The following is a 16,482-nucleotide window of genomic DNA, read 5'->3' on the forward strand; positions in this document are numbered from 1 at the left end:
TGGAAAATCACGATCAAAGCATCTATTATATTTGTAACTCCCATGTTTAGAAGCCATCAGGTATGCCATCAGGTCCATGGGATTCGTTAGTTTTTCGCAGATTTCTTCAGTACTTTTTCCTTATTGATATCAATTGCTTGAAGTTCTTCACCCTCTGACCGATTACCAATATTTCTTGCAAGTTTTTTTGTATCGCCCACTGTCATTTATCATATATCCTATGTTTCTCATGTATGGAACGATCTGAATGGACTGTAAACAGAACAATATGTTTCACTGTACCTCGGTACATGTGACAATAGATCTAAATCAAATCAAATCAAAATAGACAGAAAATAATTGTTTAATTTTTCTGTTGTGACTTACTGCTGCCCAGCTCCTTTTTCACTATCCCTTATCTTAGAATCATAGAATTTACAGGGCAGAAGGAGGCCATTCGACCCATCGAGTCTGCACCGGCTCTTGGAAAGAGCACCCTACCTAAGCCCACACCTCCACCCTACCCCCCAACCCAGTAGCCCCACCTAACCTTTTTGGACACTAAGGGCAATTTATCATGGCCAATCCACTTAACCTGCACATCTTTGGACTGTGGGAGGAATCTGGAGCACCCGGAGGAAACCCACGCAGACACGGGGAGAACGTGCAGACTCCGCACAGACAGTGACCCAAGCGGGGAATCGAACCTGGGACCCTGGAGCTGTGAAGCAACTGCGCTAACTACTGTGCTACAATGCCTCCCCTGTCTCCCTCTTCCCCATGGTAAAGGAAATAAATATGGTGACTCACAGTTTTAATGAACAGAAAATAAGAATTTGTTATTCACTGCATAAATGAAAGTTTTTTTAATGCTTTCCAAAATGAAACTTCAAACAACAATGTTTCCCAGTGTTTTGGCAGTAGAGACCAGTGAATACTGGGGTCATATAACTATATTTATGGAGCTTCTATTTTCCAGGGCCAGACATGTAAACCTGCCCTTGGGTACAGCTTTGCTGCTGGTACAACTGATGGAGTGGGAGCCTTTAACTTTACACAGGGTAAGTCTGGTACTGAAGGCAGGAGTTTCAAACTGCTTCCCCTTGCGATAACAGCAAATGAAAATTCAACAGTTTGTGCCATATATAACACAACGGGCTGGATTTTACAGCACCCGCCCCTTCTTCCGGTCCCGCTGATGTCTATGGAGTATTGCGTGGCTCGCCCGTCCTGTCGCCTACCGTGTGGGGGCACCTTCGGCGGAATCAGAAGATTCCGCCAGCGGGGTGGGCCAGAAAATCCCACCCAGGTCTTCCTCAGAGAGTCAGTTTTGATTTGCATTATGATGATGTATCCACAGGAACTGTTGAAGGAGATCCATTCTGGGATGCCATCCGTGACATGTTCCTGGGAGAACCCTCCAATGAAACTCAGGATTGCCACCACCCCAAACCAATCCTTTTCAGTACAGGAGAAGTAAGTTTCATCTTTCCTTATTTAATATACTGAATGTTTGTGCAATTCAAGATTTTCCTCCTTTGCTCTACTGTAGGGTGTTGCACCAAGAACGTTTGGCACACCATAAAGAAATTCTGATGAGCAAAAATATGTTGAAGTACTAACTAGATGAATAGGTCAGAGGGATACCTTCACCAATCAAAATGTACTCCCGCTTCCGAAAGAGCAAGCAAAAAAAAGTTACAAGAAAATAGGCAGAACTTTTCAAGGATTTGCTTCCTTTTACTGGCTTTCTGGAAACCAATTTTGAAAAGATGAAGATCATTCCCACTGTGTATTGGGAATGTAACATGTCTTTGGGCGGGATTCTTCGTAAACCAGCGGGGCGAGCAATTCTGGCTTGAAGGAGTGGCGTGAACCACTCTGGCGTCAGGCCGCCCCTGAGGTGTGGAGGAATCCGCAGCTTCAGGGGCTAGGCTGGCCCCGGAGTGGTTTGCGCCGCGCCGTCCGGCGTGGAAGGGGCTTGGCGCCACGCCAACCGGCACCGAAGGGCCTCTGCATACCGGCGTGAGTTGGCGCATGCGTGGAAGCACCGGCGTGTGCTGGTGTCATGCCAGCATATGCGCAGGGGAGATTCATCTCCGCACCGGCCATGGCAGACCGGTACACAAGCCCGCATGGAGGAATAGAGTGCCCCAATGGCACAGGCCCGCCCGCAGGTTGGTGGGCTCTGATCGCGGGCCAGGCCACCATGGGGGCACACCCCAGGGCCAGATTCCCGCCCCCCCCCGGAGGCCGGCCGCGCAGCCAGGTCCCGCCGGTAATATATGCCGGCGGAACCGGCCGGAAATGGGCGGCCACTCGGCCCATTGTGGGCCGGAGAATCGCCGGGGGACCGCTGCCACTGGCCCCCAACCGGCGCGGTGTGATTCCCGCCTCTGCCAAATCCCCGGCGCTGGAGGATTCACGCCGCCCCCCGGCGATTCTCCGACCCAGCAGGGGGTTGGAGAGTCCCGCCCTTTGTCTTTACACTCCTGGGGGTTGATTTCTTCACAAGTGATTAATACTGGAGGATTTGTAGATAGTTGGATCTTCCTCATCAATTTTGACATTCCCATCTTGACGGATTTTCAAGTCAGGGTAGTTTCAGAGGTGAACTTTGATGGAATGCTCAGGTTCACGCTGAAGACATCAATTTACATGAAAATTTTATCATGTAATTTCTGATTTGAAGTCCACCGAAGCGTGATAAAGCAGTAATCATGGAGGGTGCCTCTTTCACACCAAGTCTCCTCCTTGACCTTCAGAACCGATTTTCCACAAGACTGGGTTGTTGAGAAATATGACTTAGTTTAACGACCTTACATTAAAGAGGTAGACCTGGAATATAAACCTCCCTTTTGTTCAATGCTCTGTGAAAAGACTCACTATTACAAGATTGCTATTAATACCTCCTTCCCCTTTCATAAAGACATTTAGAAAATGCCTTAATTTTGATGCAGTGAAAGTGCTTGCAGTACAATATTTATTCTTCAGTGATGAATTCATCTTGCCAAGTTATTTCCGTTTGCCAGTAATTCCTCTCCATTTTTGTGTGAAATGCATGGCTGTTTCTTCCCTTCGAATTCAACATTTTTCACAGCAGTGACATATTTAACTGGGTGCTGCATCCTCACCTTTCAGATGCTGAAACCTCTGCCTTGGCATCCGGAAATTGTGGATGTACAAATTCTTACTCTTGGGACATTGGCTATTGCAGCTGTTCCCGGGGAGTTCACGTGAGTCTGCTAAATTTTATAAGGCCACTTTAGACAGGAGTAGAAGGAAGCTAATGATTTCAGCTACAGTCGAATCCCTTTTTATAGTCAATGTAGTAAAATCTGTTGTAAAAACTTACCCTCACTGATGTAATCCAGTTCAGTACCATTTGACTGTGTGGTTTGATGAGACTAATTTTTTTCCTTGTGGTTATTTAAAAAAATGTATTTTATTTGAAAAAGCGGGAACTTTAATCACTTTTTTTAGTTGATGACACTGGGGAAACCCATTATATAGGAACAGGAATAGGCCATTTAGCCCCTTAAGCTGGTTCTGCTATTCAGTGAGATCAGGCTGATCTGTGAGCTAACTCCACATACCCACCTTTGCCAATGTCCCTGAATACTACTGGTTAACTAAAATCAATCGATCTCAGTTTTAAAACTGACAATTGATCTAGCGTCACTCACCTATGACAGCACCTTCCAAATCCAGTGCCTGCTGCCATTTAGAAAGACATGTGGGCGGTGGCACAGTGGTTAGCACTGCTGCCTCACAGCATCAGGGACCACCAGTTCGATTCTGACCTCGGGTGACTGTCTGTGTGGATTTTGCTCATTCTACCCATGTCCGTGTGGGTTTCCTCCCGGGTGCTCCCTCCCACGGCCAAAGATGCGCAGGTTTGGTAGATTGACCATGCTAAATTTCCCTTCAGTGTCCAGGGATGTGCAGGTTAGGTTACAGGGTTAAGGGGATAGGGTGGGGTGGACTGGTGTCGGACATGGATAGGGTGTTTTTTCGGAGGGTCAGTGCAGACCTCATGGGCCGACTGCTCTCCTTCTGCACTGGAAGGATTCTATGAATCTATTCTATGATTCTAAGGGTCGCAGATACATGGGAACATCACCACCCGGAAGCTCCCCTCCTTGCCACTCACTATCCTGACTTGGAAATCTATCGCAGTTCCTGCACTGTCGCTGGGTCAAAATCCTGGGAATCCCTCCCTAACAGCACTGTGGGTGTACCTACACCACATGGACTGCAGTGGTCCAAGAAGGCAGCTCACCCCACCTAGTTAGGGATGGGCAATGAATGCTGGCCTAGCCAGCAAAATCCATATTCTGTAAAAAAAAATTAAATTGCTGAGAGAGGTGAGTTCCAAATTTCAACTGTCCTTTGCAGATATAAATTGTTCCTAATTTCATTCCTGAAAGGTCTCATTTTTGAACTAATTGGCCCCAGTCCTGGGATCCCAAATCAGTTTCTCTCCCATCTGCCCTATATGTTCCCTTTAATAGCTTGAAACAATTGATCAGATCAGTGCTTAACCTTCTAAACCCCTGGGAGTACATTCCTAGTTGGTGGGTGGATGGATCTCTTACTTCTTTTTGGTGACTTTAGGAAAGGGATCATCCTTTGCCAGGCATATTGCAGTTCCTTTGCTGGAAGTGCCTGCATTTGTTTTTATGGCATCCATTTTAATAACACTCGCTCACTGGCACTTTCCCAACATTCATTGATGTTATTGCTGTTCGGTCGCCAAGCGAAGTCAATTATTTGGATTGATTGTTCAATTTGGCCGGTGCGCGCTGGGTGGGGTGGGGGGGGGGGGGGTGGGGGGGGGGGGGGGGGGTGGGGGGGGGGGGGGGGGGGGGGTGGGGGGGGGGGGGGGGGGGGGGGGGAGTGTGAGACAATATTGTTAGTGATCCTTGTGTAAAGGAGGTTTTCAAGACCTCGAGATTTCCCATTTCGATTTCTTTTCCCTAGCACTATGTCAGGAAGAAGACTGCGAGAAGCTGTGAAGCATGTAAGTCATTAATCTATGTCAAGTTACACCGAGTACTTCAGATGCGTTTGAAGGTGCTTAAGCTGAGAAATGCATCAAAAATAGCTCAGTTATGAGCTCCCTGATGATCTGGTGGATAAAGGCACAATTGAAAGCGCCATTAAGCTGGGCAGGTCAGAAAGTCCTGGGTATGATTCATGGCCTGTGCTTTGCCAACTGATCGTAGCCAGGGGAACATTTAAGGCGTTTATGCAGAGTGGCGGTTAAAGAAACAATTGGCTCAATTTTCCTCCAAATTTCCATCCAGCAGTACGTGCCAGAAAATGTCCAGTGTGAATGTGGGATGGGAACTGGATCAGGCACAGCTGTGATGCCCTCTGTGTTTGAATAGCTTGCTGACACTTACTGTCCAGACTTAAACTAAACATACTTATACTGCGTATACAAATCAAATTGAGGTGCACATCAATTCCTTATGAATTGCACTCTACTCTTGCATTTAAAATACTATTGTATTTATATGTTCTTTAATCTTTCCCTCGCACTTTTTTATCGAAAAGGCACGTCCTTCCCCCGAAACAGCAGGCAGACTCCAAGCCCCGTACTGCATTTCTGTTCAATTCAGTAAAAGGTTTGCAAAAATGCCCTGGAGCGACTCTACATCTCTGATATTCCCCACCTCATAAATGCCTCCACATGGTGCCTGCAATCCTGAACTTGCTACACAATACTTTCATATGCTGTCACTGTTCATTGCAACTCAACTACTGTGCTTTCCATCACTACATCCTACACTCCAGCTTATTTTCCTTGCTAACATAAACAGCACTATAAAGCCCTTTAAGTGCTGAAGTCCCTATAAAACCTTCAAAATGTTAAAAATCGATTGATAAGGAGAAGAAACATTGTTATTGCTCTAGCCTGTATCATGGCCTCCAGAAGCCCCAGAGCATCTTACTTGTACTTTACAAGTGAAGTCACTGTTGGAATATAGCCACTTTACGCGCAGCCTTGCACAAACTACAATGCACAAATATGTTTTCATGGTGTTTGGTTGAGAAATAGATACTCGCCACGACACTTGGGAGAACATCACTCTTTGAAATAGTGCTATAGAAACTGTTACTTCCACCCTAGTGGGCAGACAGCATGGATTTGGTTTAATGTCTCATTCAAAGGATAATGCTTTGGAAGGTGAACCACTCCTTTGGTGCTGAACTGGAGTGTTAGACCAGATTTTACGCTCAGGTCTCTGGAGTGAGACTGAAATCACAAACCTTTAGGCATAGAGGTGAAGGTGCCACTCACTGAGCAATAGCTGACACCGAAGTTAAGTGTCATTAGGAATTGTTGACAAGAGTTCTCACTCAAGCAATGTTTTCTCTGGGATTCAGGTGCTTCAACAGGCTAATAGATTTCTTGGCTCTCCGCCAAGCTGCCTTATGTCTTCATGGTTGAGAGCCCAGGCATCCATTAGAGCACTCAAACACCTGCCACTGCTGCCCTTATAGATATAACTGCACTGAAAAAGTCACGGATGTGAAGTTACACGTTATCATTTTTAGTCCTTTAATTTCCACTCCCTCTTTCAGCAGGTCTGTCCCATTCTCCCAGAGTGAGCACGTGATTCAACATAATTGAAATTTTTAGATGACAAATGCAGGCAATCTGCAGCAGCAGGAGATAAAATAAAATATCAATTTTAAAATATCGGCTACACTTGAAAAGTTACAAGTAGTTACTTGGCTATAAACCACTTTGGGAACCTCCTGGATTGTGAAGGGTGCTATATAAATTCAAGTCTTGCTTTCATTTCTTTAATGCTGATTTTGTATGTGGCATAGTCCCAGACTCTCAGTTACTCATTTGGGAACTTCTCTGGGTATGGTTATATATTTCTTTGGCTAAATTAGTGATTCTAATTTAACCGGATTGTAGATTATTCTAATCTGAGATTCAATCCTGTCTCAAAATTACTGTTCCTTGTTGCTACATCCCTCACAAATCTAATCAATATCTAACGCCTTCAACCATCAGCTCTCCTCCTCAAACCCTGAGCCATCCACACTCCCAATAACAAGGGGGGATTGCATTTGTAATTTAGTCCAAATATTTCTGGATCTCGACCCCATGTGGGGCCAGTGTGACACACCTAACATGATTTTGAAAGGATTGTCTAATTGATGGACAGAGGGCATGTTTGCTGTCCAATTAAAGATAACGGACAGCCTCCCACCATACTCCCTCAAGATGCAGCTGCCCTCTCAGCACTTTTAAACTCTTTGAAAATTAAAATGGTCACAGCTACCAGACTGCCTTTATAGAGGAGGAAGACACCACAGGTCAATCTCTGGCCACAGCTGTGGCCATGTTTTTGCATCGGTAGGGGTGCGAGAATGGTTGAAAGCCCATTCTGACCACTGGCTTGCTCAATCTGCGACCAGGAGACTGAAGATGTTGCCTCTTCAACCTGGCTTCCTTGAAAATGGCCTGGAAGTGGGAAGCTGATGGCTAACCAGCGTGCTGCTCTCCCGCTGTGATTTCTCTGCCCAACCATCTTGAATCCCGCTTTTGTGGCTGTGTGAAAATATGGCCCAATGAATCAGAAAAATGGTCAAGGAGCACACTTTCTCTGACTAAAACTCAACCTTCCTTCAATAAACTCCCTGACTAAAGCTCAACCTTCCTTCAATAAACTCCCTGACTAAAGCTCAACCTTCCTTCGATAAACTCCCGAAAACATGAATCTCTCAGGCTTTGTTTTATGCATTGCCAGATATTATTTAATAATGTTTGACAATGGAAGTTGCCCAGAAGTTTTAAAGACACCGGTGAATGATCATGAAGAGAATGAATTATTTGGAATTGTTAATATTATTGTATATTGTTATAATAACAATTGCACTAATTAGAGCAGCAGCCATTATAGATGCCTTACTTTTTCCCTTGCAGGAACTTGAATCCACTGGGTCTTTGAAAGATGTTGATGTTGTTGTTTCGGGTCTATGTAATGTTTATACACATTATATCACCACATATGAAGAATACCAGGTAGTGAACCCCTTCATGTCTTCTTAGAGGGTGTTTATAGAACATAATCTGACCCGTGTGGAAATTTAATTCATATTGGAGAAGTTTCCCAGTAGTTCTTTACTGATTCCTTTTCCTTGCATGATTTTCCTAAAATTACCACCATTTACTATTAAAGGCAGGGTTAAAATGTGTTGGTGGCTTCAGATTTTGGAAGGGAAAGCAACAATTTGGACCCAATGTCCACACTGACTAATAGGCCCAAGGTTCCACAGGAAGTTCATCTGTCACAGGATTGCATTCTGGGCTATAGTGTCTATTTGGGAATGGGAACTCAATAGCGGGAGCTGCAAATGGTTGGCCAGGGCCTTTGGGTGTGCTGTTGAGCAGAAAGGGGCATTGTTCCTCATTCTGGCTTGACATCTAAACTTAGAAAGTTAGAGTTATGGCTCATTTAAATATGTTAATCTGGAACTTTCCCACTGAGGGCAAGATCCAGATTGCGACGCCTTGCGAGATTTTGTTAAATCCCACAAGGCATTTTGAGCGTCGCAAAATTTACAAGCGGCCTCTCGCGAGATTCAACGACCTTGGCGTTCCATTTTATTGTAGCCACTAATATATTCTCATACTTCCTCTTTGTCCCACTTATTCCCTTTGTTTAGATGTCCACTGTATGTTTTGTCCTCGGTTTGATTTGAGGCCTATAATATTATTTAAATGGGGTTCAGTGAAGTAATTTGCAAAGAAAGACTTCAAAAGGGAAAGGCTTGGGACACGGGATTAGAATGGACTCATCAGTTTGGGGGCAGCGCGGTAGCATGGTGGTTAGAATAAATGCTTCACAGCTCCAGGGTCCCAGGTTCGATTCCCGGCTGGGTCACTGTCTGTGCGGAGTCTGCACATCCTCCCCGTGTGTGCGTGGGTTTCCTCTGGGTGCTCCGGTTTCCTCCCACAGTCCAAAGATGTGCGGGTTAGGTGGATTGGCCAGGCTAAATTGCCCTTAGTGTCCGAAAAAAAATAAGGTTAATGGGGGTTGTTGGGTTACTGGGATAGGTATACGTGGGCTTGAATAGGGTGATCATTGCTCGGCACAACATCGAGGGCCGAAGGGCCTGTTCTGTGCTGTACTGTTCTAATTCTAATATACTTCTAAAAAGTTGAAGATCGAGCACTGGATTGAAGAGCTATCTTCTATTTGTCATTTGTGCGATATCAGAGACAGGCATCTACCACTTAATTCCTATACCCAATGATGCAAATAGATTGTTCTTAAATTATTATGCTCAATTATGCAAATAGATATTTTAAAAATTAAGAACTGCAACAACTTTTATTAATAGTACCTTTAGCATAGAAAAATGTCCCAAGGTGCTCCATAGTAGTCCAATCAGGCAAGGTTTGAGGCCAAATCAAGAAATTACCATATTTGGTGGACAGTAACGTGCACCAGAAAATATGGATTTTAAAAGGTAATATTTCAGAAATATTTTGTTATAATATTCGGACCATAAGTTGACCGATCATTTAGGTGACTTGTTCCGAGGAATGAAGATGATATTTATGGTCCAGCAAATAGAATAGATGGCATGTCAACCAGCTTGTTCAAAGAGCTGGATTTTATTGAGGGGTTTAAAGGATGAGAGGGTAATGGAGTTATTTGGAGGAAATTGCAGAGCACAGGGCTAAGATGGCTGAAGGCACATCCGCCGACAGTAGACTGCACAAAGATAGTCCGAGGAATGCAGAGTTTTCAGAGGGCTGTAGGACTAGAGGAGATTTCAGAGGTTGAGAGAGGAAAGCGCAAGACGAGGTCTTGTACTCATAGTGCAAGGCATGACTAAAAGAAGACTTGACAAATTAAGATGGAGCAAGTAGGTGATCTTAAGCTTAACTTTTAAAAGCCTGAAGAGATATGATTCACATTGTATATGAATATGTCATACTTACATGAGGACATATCCCAGCATAAATCTGTCAATACTGTGGTTACACACTGATATTACATGTTCTAAAAAAAACCAAAAGATGAAACGGTCTAGCAGCAGATGGAGGGGATGCAATAATAAATGGATTCTGTTACAGAATATCATTTTGAGTACAGAGTGTTCCCATGAGCGTTTTGCCTATGTAATTGTTTTATTGGCATTTGTTGCGGGCTCTGAGCATGTGAGAGCTTTGGGAGGGCTTTTTCAAGAGGTAACCTGTAAACAACTCCCGTTTTACTGGAGTGTTTTCACAGTTATTAATGTTACTACTGTTCTGCTGAGTTCCTGTTATTGTTAAACTTTGTTATTTACTTATGGAAAGAAGTTCCTTCTTCTAAACAATGCATTTGACTACCTACTTTATGATCTCGTGACCACAGATTCCAAAGCAGATGAAGTATGGAATTAGACAAAAATCCTTTTCTTGACGTTCCTTTGCTTCCAGAATGCAGCATTACAAATGCCTGCTTCCTATCCGCTAACCCAGTGACCTAGCAGTTCCTCTTTATAAGTGCTCTTAAATTCTTAATCAAACAATATCCTTCACTTGTATATCTAACTATATAATTAAGATGCAATGACATTACGTAACTAAGTGATTAGTCTATGAGCAACTGGACTTGATCTTATTCTTTGGAAATGACTTTATTTCTAATGTTCAGCTTCAGTTGCTTGGTTTTGGTGCTGGTTGTTTCCCTGTTTGTTATTGTTTTTTTTAACAGACAATTTTATTGAGGTATTTTTTGGCATTGTAAACAGTAACAATATACATTAGTGTGCAGATACCAATTACAAAAAACATAGTGCAAATAACAGTACCTGTCTTGTAAATAGACCTGCCTATTCTTCCCCCCTACTCTATACTATTCTAACCCCCCCCCCCTTTGCCGCTGACAATTTGTTCCCCGTAAAGAAGTCGATGAATGGTTGCCACCTCCGAGCGAACCCCGATAGTGATCCTCGTAAGGTGAACTTGATTTTTTCCAAGCCGAGAAAGCTTGCCATGTCCGACAACCATAATTCGGTCTTTGGGGGCTTTGAGTCCCTCCAGGCCAACAGTATTCGTCGCCGGGCTATCAGGGAAGCAAAGGCCACAACGTCGGCCTCTATCCCCTCCTGGACTCCCGGGTCTTCCGACACTCCAAAAATCGCCACCTCTGGACTCATCGACACCCTTGTTTTCAGTACCCGGGATATAACGTCTGCAAATCCCTGCCAGTATCCCCTGAGTTTTGGACACGCCCAGAACATGTGGACATGGTTCGCTGGTCCTCCCCCACATCTAGCACACTTGTCCTCCAGCCCAAAGAATTTGCTCATCCGGGCCACCGTCATGTGGGCCCAGTGAACCACCTTGAACTGAATCAGGCCGAGCCTGGCACATGTTGCGGTTGCATTTACCCTCCTCAGAGTGTCTGCCCATACGCCTCCCTCCAACTCCCCATCAAGCTCCTCCTCCCACTTGTTTCAGTTCCTCGGTCCCTACGTCCTCCGCTACCATAAGCTCCTTATAAATATCCAAGACTCTCCCCTCTCCTATCTCACCCCTGGAAACTACCCTTCCTGGATCCCCCTTGGTGGAAGGCATGGAAAGGATTTCTACGTACGAAATCCCGCACCTGCAAGTACCGAAAGTCATTCCCCCTCACCAGCCCGAACTTCTTCTCCAGCGCCCTCATGTTCGCGAAGCTCTCTTCTGCGAACAAGTCGCCCATCCTTCCCACCCCCGCCCTCCGCCACGCTCGAAACCCGCCATCCATCATCCCCGGGACAAATCGGTGGTTGTCACATATTGGGGACCAGCCCGACCCTCCCACTTCCCCCGCATGCTTCCTCCATTGGCCCCAAATCCGCAGAGCCACCACCACTATAGGGCTGGTGGAGTACCTGGCCAGCGGGAAGGGCAGGGGAGCCGTGACCAGGGCTGCCAAGCTGGTGCCCCTGCATGAAACAGCCTCCACCCACTCCCAACCCGACCCCGTACACACCATCCATTTCCTTATCATGGCTATGTTAGTCGGCCAGTAGTAGTTGCTGAGGTTCGGCAACACCAGCCCCTCCTCGCTACGGTTCCGTTCCAGCATCCCCCTCTTTACCCGTGGGGACTTCCCCGCCCAAACAAATCCCAGGATGATTTCATTGATTCTTTTAAAGAAGGACCACGGAATGAAAATAGGGAGACACTGAAAAATAAACAGGGATCTCGGGAGGATCGTCATCTTCATCGTCTGTACTCTCCCCGCTAGTGACAGCGGGAGCGCATCCCACCTCCGAAACTCGCACCTCATTTGCTCCACCAGCCTAGACAAGTTCAACTTATGCATCTTGCCCCAGTCACGCGCCACTTGTATCCCTAAATACCTAAAACTTTCCCCAACCAGCCTAAATGGTAGCTCCCTCAGTCTATTCTCCTGACCCTCGCCTGCACCACAAACATCTCGCTTTTTGCCATGTTCAACTTGTAGCCCGAAAACTGGCCAAACTCCCCTAGGATTTCCATAATCCCGTCCATCCCTGCCTCTGGATCCGACACATACAAAAGCAGGCCATCCGCATAGAGCGAGACCTTGTGTTCTATCCCCCCCGACCATCCCCTTCCATCCCCTTGCCGCTCTCAGAGCAATTGCCAGCGGTTCTATGGCCAACGCAAACAGCAGTGGAGAGCGGGGGCATCCCTGTCTTGTCCCGCGGTGCAGTCTAAAATACTCAGATGTCGTCCTGTTCGTCCTTACACTAGCCTTCAGGGCCTGATATAGCAGTCTAACCCAGTCCATAAAACCTTCTCCGAACCATAAATAGTCCCACTCCACCTGGTCAAAAGCTTTTTCGGCATCCATTGCCACCACTACCTCCACCTCTCTGCCCTCCGTGGGCATCATAATCACATTGAGTAACCTTCTTAGATTGGCTACCAGCTGCCTGCCCTTAACAAACCCCGTTTGGTCCTCCACAATCACGTCCGGTACGCAGTGTTCGATTCTGGATGCCAAGATCTTGGCCAGCAGTTTAGCGTCCACATTAATCAGGGAGATTGGCCTATAGGACCCACAGACCTCCGGATCCTTACCCCGTTTTAATATCAGCGAGATGGTGGCTTGCGAGATCGTCGGGGGTAGCACCCCATTGTCCCTCGCCTCGTTAAACACCCTAACCAGCACCGGCCCCACTATCCCCGAGAACGTTTTGTAGAACTCCACTGGATACCCGTCCGGCCCCGGGGCTTTACCCGACTGCATGGCCTTCAGGCACCCCATTACTTCTTCAGCTCTAATCGGGGCCCCCAGCCCCTCTACCATCCCCCTGCCCACCTTTGGGAAGGTCAGCCCATCTAAGAAGCGCCTCATCCCCTCCAACCCCGTGGGGGGTTCCGAGGTATACAGCTTACTGTAAAAGTCCCTGAATACCCTGTTCAGTCCTGCCGGGTCTCCAACCCGGTTCCCTGCCCCATCCACTACCGTCCCTATCTTCCTGGCCGCTTCCCTCTTCCTACGTTGCTATGCAAGCATTCTGCTGGCTTTCTCCCCATACTCATACACCGCGCCCCTGGCCTTTCTGAGCTGCTCTGCGGCCTTCCCAGTGGATAGCGCCCCCAGCTCCGCCTGCAGTCTCCGTCGTTCCCTAAGTAGCTCTGCCCTCGGGGACTCCATATGTTCCCTATCAGTCCATATCATCTCCTGCACCAGTCTGTCCATCTCTGTCCTATCCGTTGTGTCCCTATGGGCTCGGATTGAGATCAGTTCCCCTCTCACCACCGCCTTCAGCGCCTCCCAGAGCACCGCTGCTGAGATGTCCCCTGTATCGTTGACCTGCAGGTAGTCCTGCATGCATTTCCCCACTCTCTCACAGACCCCCTCATCTGCCAACAATCCCACCTCTAACCTCCATTGTGGGCGCTGGTAACTTTCTTTGCAGATCTGCAGGTCGACACAATGTGGAGCATGGTCTGAAATAGTGATCACTGAGTATTCTATATCCCTCACCCCCTCCAAAAAGTCCCTACTCATAATAAAGAAGTCAATACGAGAATAAACCTTGTAAACATGTGAATAGAACGAGAACTCCTTCCCCGTCGGCCGGCTGATTCTCCAGGGGTCTACCCTCCCATTTGTTCCATGAACCCTCTCGGTTCCCTTGCCATTACCGGGACCCTGCTCGTTCTGGAGCACGACCGGTCGAGATTGGGATCGAGGACTGTATTAAAGTCCCCACCCATAATCAACTTGTGCGAATCCAAGTCGAGGATTTTCCCCAGCAGCCTTTTGATGAAATCTACATCATCCCAGTTTGGAGCGTAAACATTCACTAGACCACCCTCACCCCCTCAAGCTTGCCCCGGACCATGAGAAATCTATCACCCCCATCCGCAACTGTGCTGTCCGCCTCAAATTTAACCCGTTTGTTAATCATGGTCGTGACCCCTTTGGTCTTAGCGTCAAGCCCCGAGTGGAAGACCTGGCTAACCCAGCCCTCCCGTAATCTAATCTGGTCCGCCACTTTCAAATGTGTCTCCTGCAGCAACATTACATCCGCCTTCAGAGCCCGTAAGTGCGCGAACACAGGTGACCTCTTAATCGGCCCGTTTAATCCTCTAACATTCCAGGTGATCAGCCTGGTTAGAGGGCGCCCTGCCACCCCCCCCCCCCCCCCCCCCCCACGCGGATCAGCTATCCCCTGGTCTGCTCTTGATAGTCCCATCCCGACCTCTTCCCTGTTACCTGGTTCAGTTCCCTCCCTCGTCAGCAGATCACCTCCCCCCCAGCAACAACCCCTTGTAACCTAACCCCTGCCATATACTGGCTGTATACATACTCCCCACCTCGCTCCCGTTGACTAGTTCAAAGCAGCTACCCTGTTTGTTATTGTTGATAGAGTTGATGAATAAATGTTGATGTATTTATTATACGATATCCTGCCAAATACTTGGGCCACTAGCATTTAGTGGCTTCAATAAACTCTCTGTGAACAGGTGATTAGGAGCATTAAGCAGTGAAAAACTGTAAAAATGGGGCTATTAACTTATGACCAGAATCCTCGCAAAACTGGATTTTCTAAATGGATCTTCTTCCTGTTTGGTTTCCAAACCAATTCCTTGGAGCTTGCGTTTCCTTCAAAGAGAGGAAGGGGTAGCTAAGGCTGTGGATTTTACTGTGAATCCAAGGCTGTGGATTTTCAGAATTGTCAACACTGGAGAAAATGGATTGAGGTTTATGATACGTTTGATTCTAACAGAAAATCCCTTAGAGTATGGGTTTTGTTTGCTTTTCGAGTGAAACTGGTGCAAAAATCATTGTCACTTCAGCTAAAAGCTATTGTGATTTTAATGTGGCTGCCGCCATTAAAAACTTAAATGTTACTTTTGCTAAATCATTTAAATGCCATCATCAAGTTAAACTTAATGGGCCTGAGGTTCCTCAGCATAGGTCTGCTTGTACTGGGTCAGTAATTTCACCCCTTTTGTTCACCTCCAAGCTGGGAGGCTGAAAAGATTTGCTTTAGCATGGTGCTCCATCTAGTGGTCCAGCCAGAAGCTGACAGCTTTTGCAGAGTGCGCATGGAGGCTGGACACTATCGTGTAGGCCCAGCCCTGAATTCCTAGAGGTTTTAGAATGATGCCTTTATTTGATTTGACCTCACTTTTCTTGCTGTTAAAGCAGTTGTGGGTGACTAAAATGTTGAATATGATTTATTTAAATAACTATTCTGCAACCGGCTTGTTTAACTGCTCAATCTGTGCAGCACAAATCACTGACCTAGCTAAATGGCCCAATTGCGTCCCTTATTAAAACTCAATGTTCAATATCCTCACTCTGGCTTCAATTTTTATTGCTCAAGTCATGTTTCTCCAGCCGATGCAAAGATCTCAGAGATCACTTCACCAATGGAGTTGTATGTGATGTAATTAAAGATAGTGGCAACTCATTTTTTGGTAGATATTAAAATAGATTTTGTTCTCCTGTGCAGTTGAGATTCTGGGCAATAAATTCAATGGTTCTCAACCCGCTTTTCAGGTTCAAAATGGGCGACGAAGCATCCAACATGGCGAAGGGGCACGGACACTCATATGGCCGCACGGTAGCATAGTGGTTATCACAGTTGCTTCACAGCTCCAGGATCCCAGGTTCGATTCCCGGCTTGGATCACTGTCTGTGCAGAGTGCACATTCTCCCCGTGTTTGCGGGGGTTTCCTCCGGGTTCTCCGGTTTCCTCCCACAGTCTAAAGATGTGCATTTTAGGTTGATTGGCTATGCTAAATTGTCCTTAGTGTCCAAAAAGGGTTGGGTGGGGTTGCGGGGATAGGGTGGAGATATGGGCTTAGGTAGGGTGCTCTTTCCAAGGGCCGGTGCAGACTCGGTGGGCCGAATGGCCTCCTTCTGCACTGTAAATTTTATGATTCTATGATATGCCATGTATGTGCCGCCGCTCACTGTTCAGTAAAGGCAGGAAAATATCAACCCAGGGCCAGGACCTGAAACGGGGTCATTT

At 46.5% G+C, this 16,482-nt stretch overlaps 1 protein-coding gene across 1 annotated transcript in view; it reads left to right on the forward strand.

The window, feature by feature from the left end:
* Positions 1–16,482, forward strand: part of asah2 (N-acylsphingosine amidohydrolase 2) — a 186,408-nt gene that overhangs the window by 84,425 nt on the left and 85,501 nt on the right. Inside the window, exons 12-16 of the mRNA XM_038773535.1 lie at positions 959–1,040; positions 1,340–1,455; positions 3,121–3,215; positions 4,963–5,002; positions 7,934–8,032. Coding sequence (XP_038629463.1) covers positions 959–1,040; positions 1,340–1,455; positions 3,121–3,215; positions 4,963–5,002; positions 7,934–8,032 — 432 coding nt within the window. The remainder of the gene's footprint in view (positions 1–958; positions 1,041–1,339; positions 1,456–3,120; positions 3,216–4,962; positions 5,003–7,933; positions 8,033–16,482) is intronic.

The sequence above is a fragment of the Scyliorhinus canicula genome, chromosome 16 (assembly GCF_902713615.1).
Source record: "Scyliorhinus canicula chromosome 16, sScyCan1.1, whole genome shotgun sequence".
Lineage (NCBI taxonomy): Eukaryota > Metazoa > Chordata > Chondrichthyes > Carcharhiniformes > Scyliorhinidae > Scyliorhinus > Scyliorhinus canicula.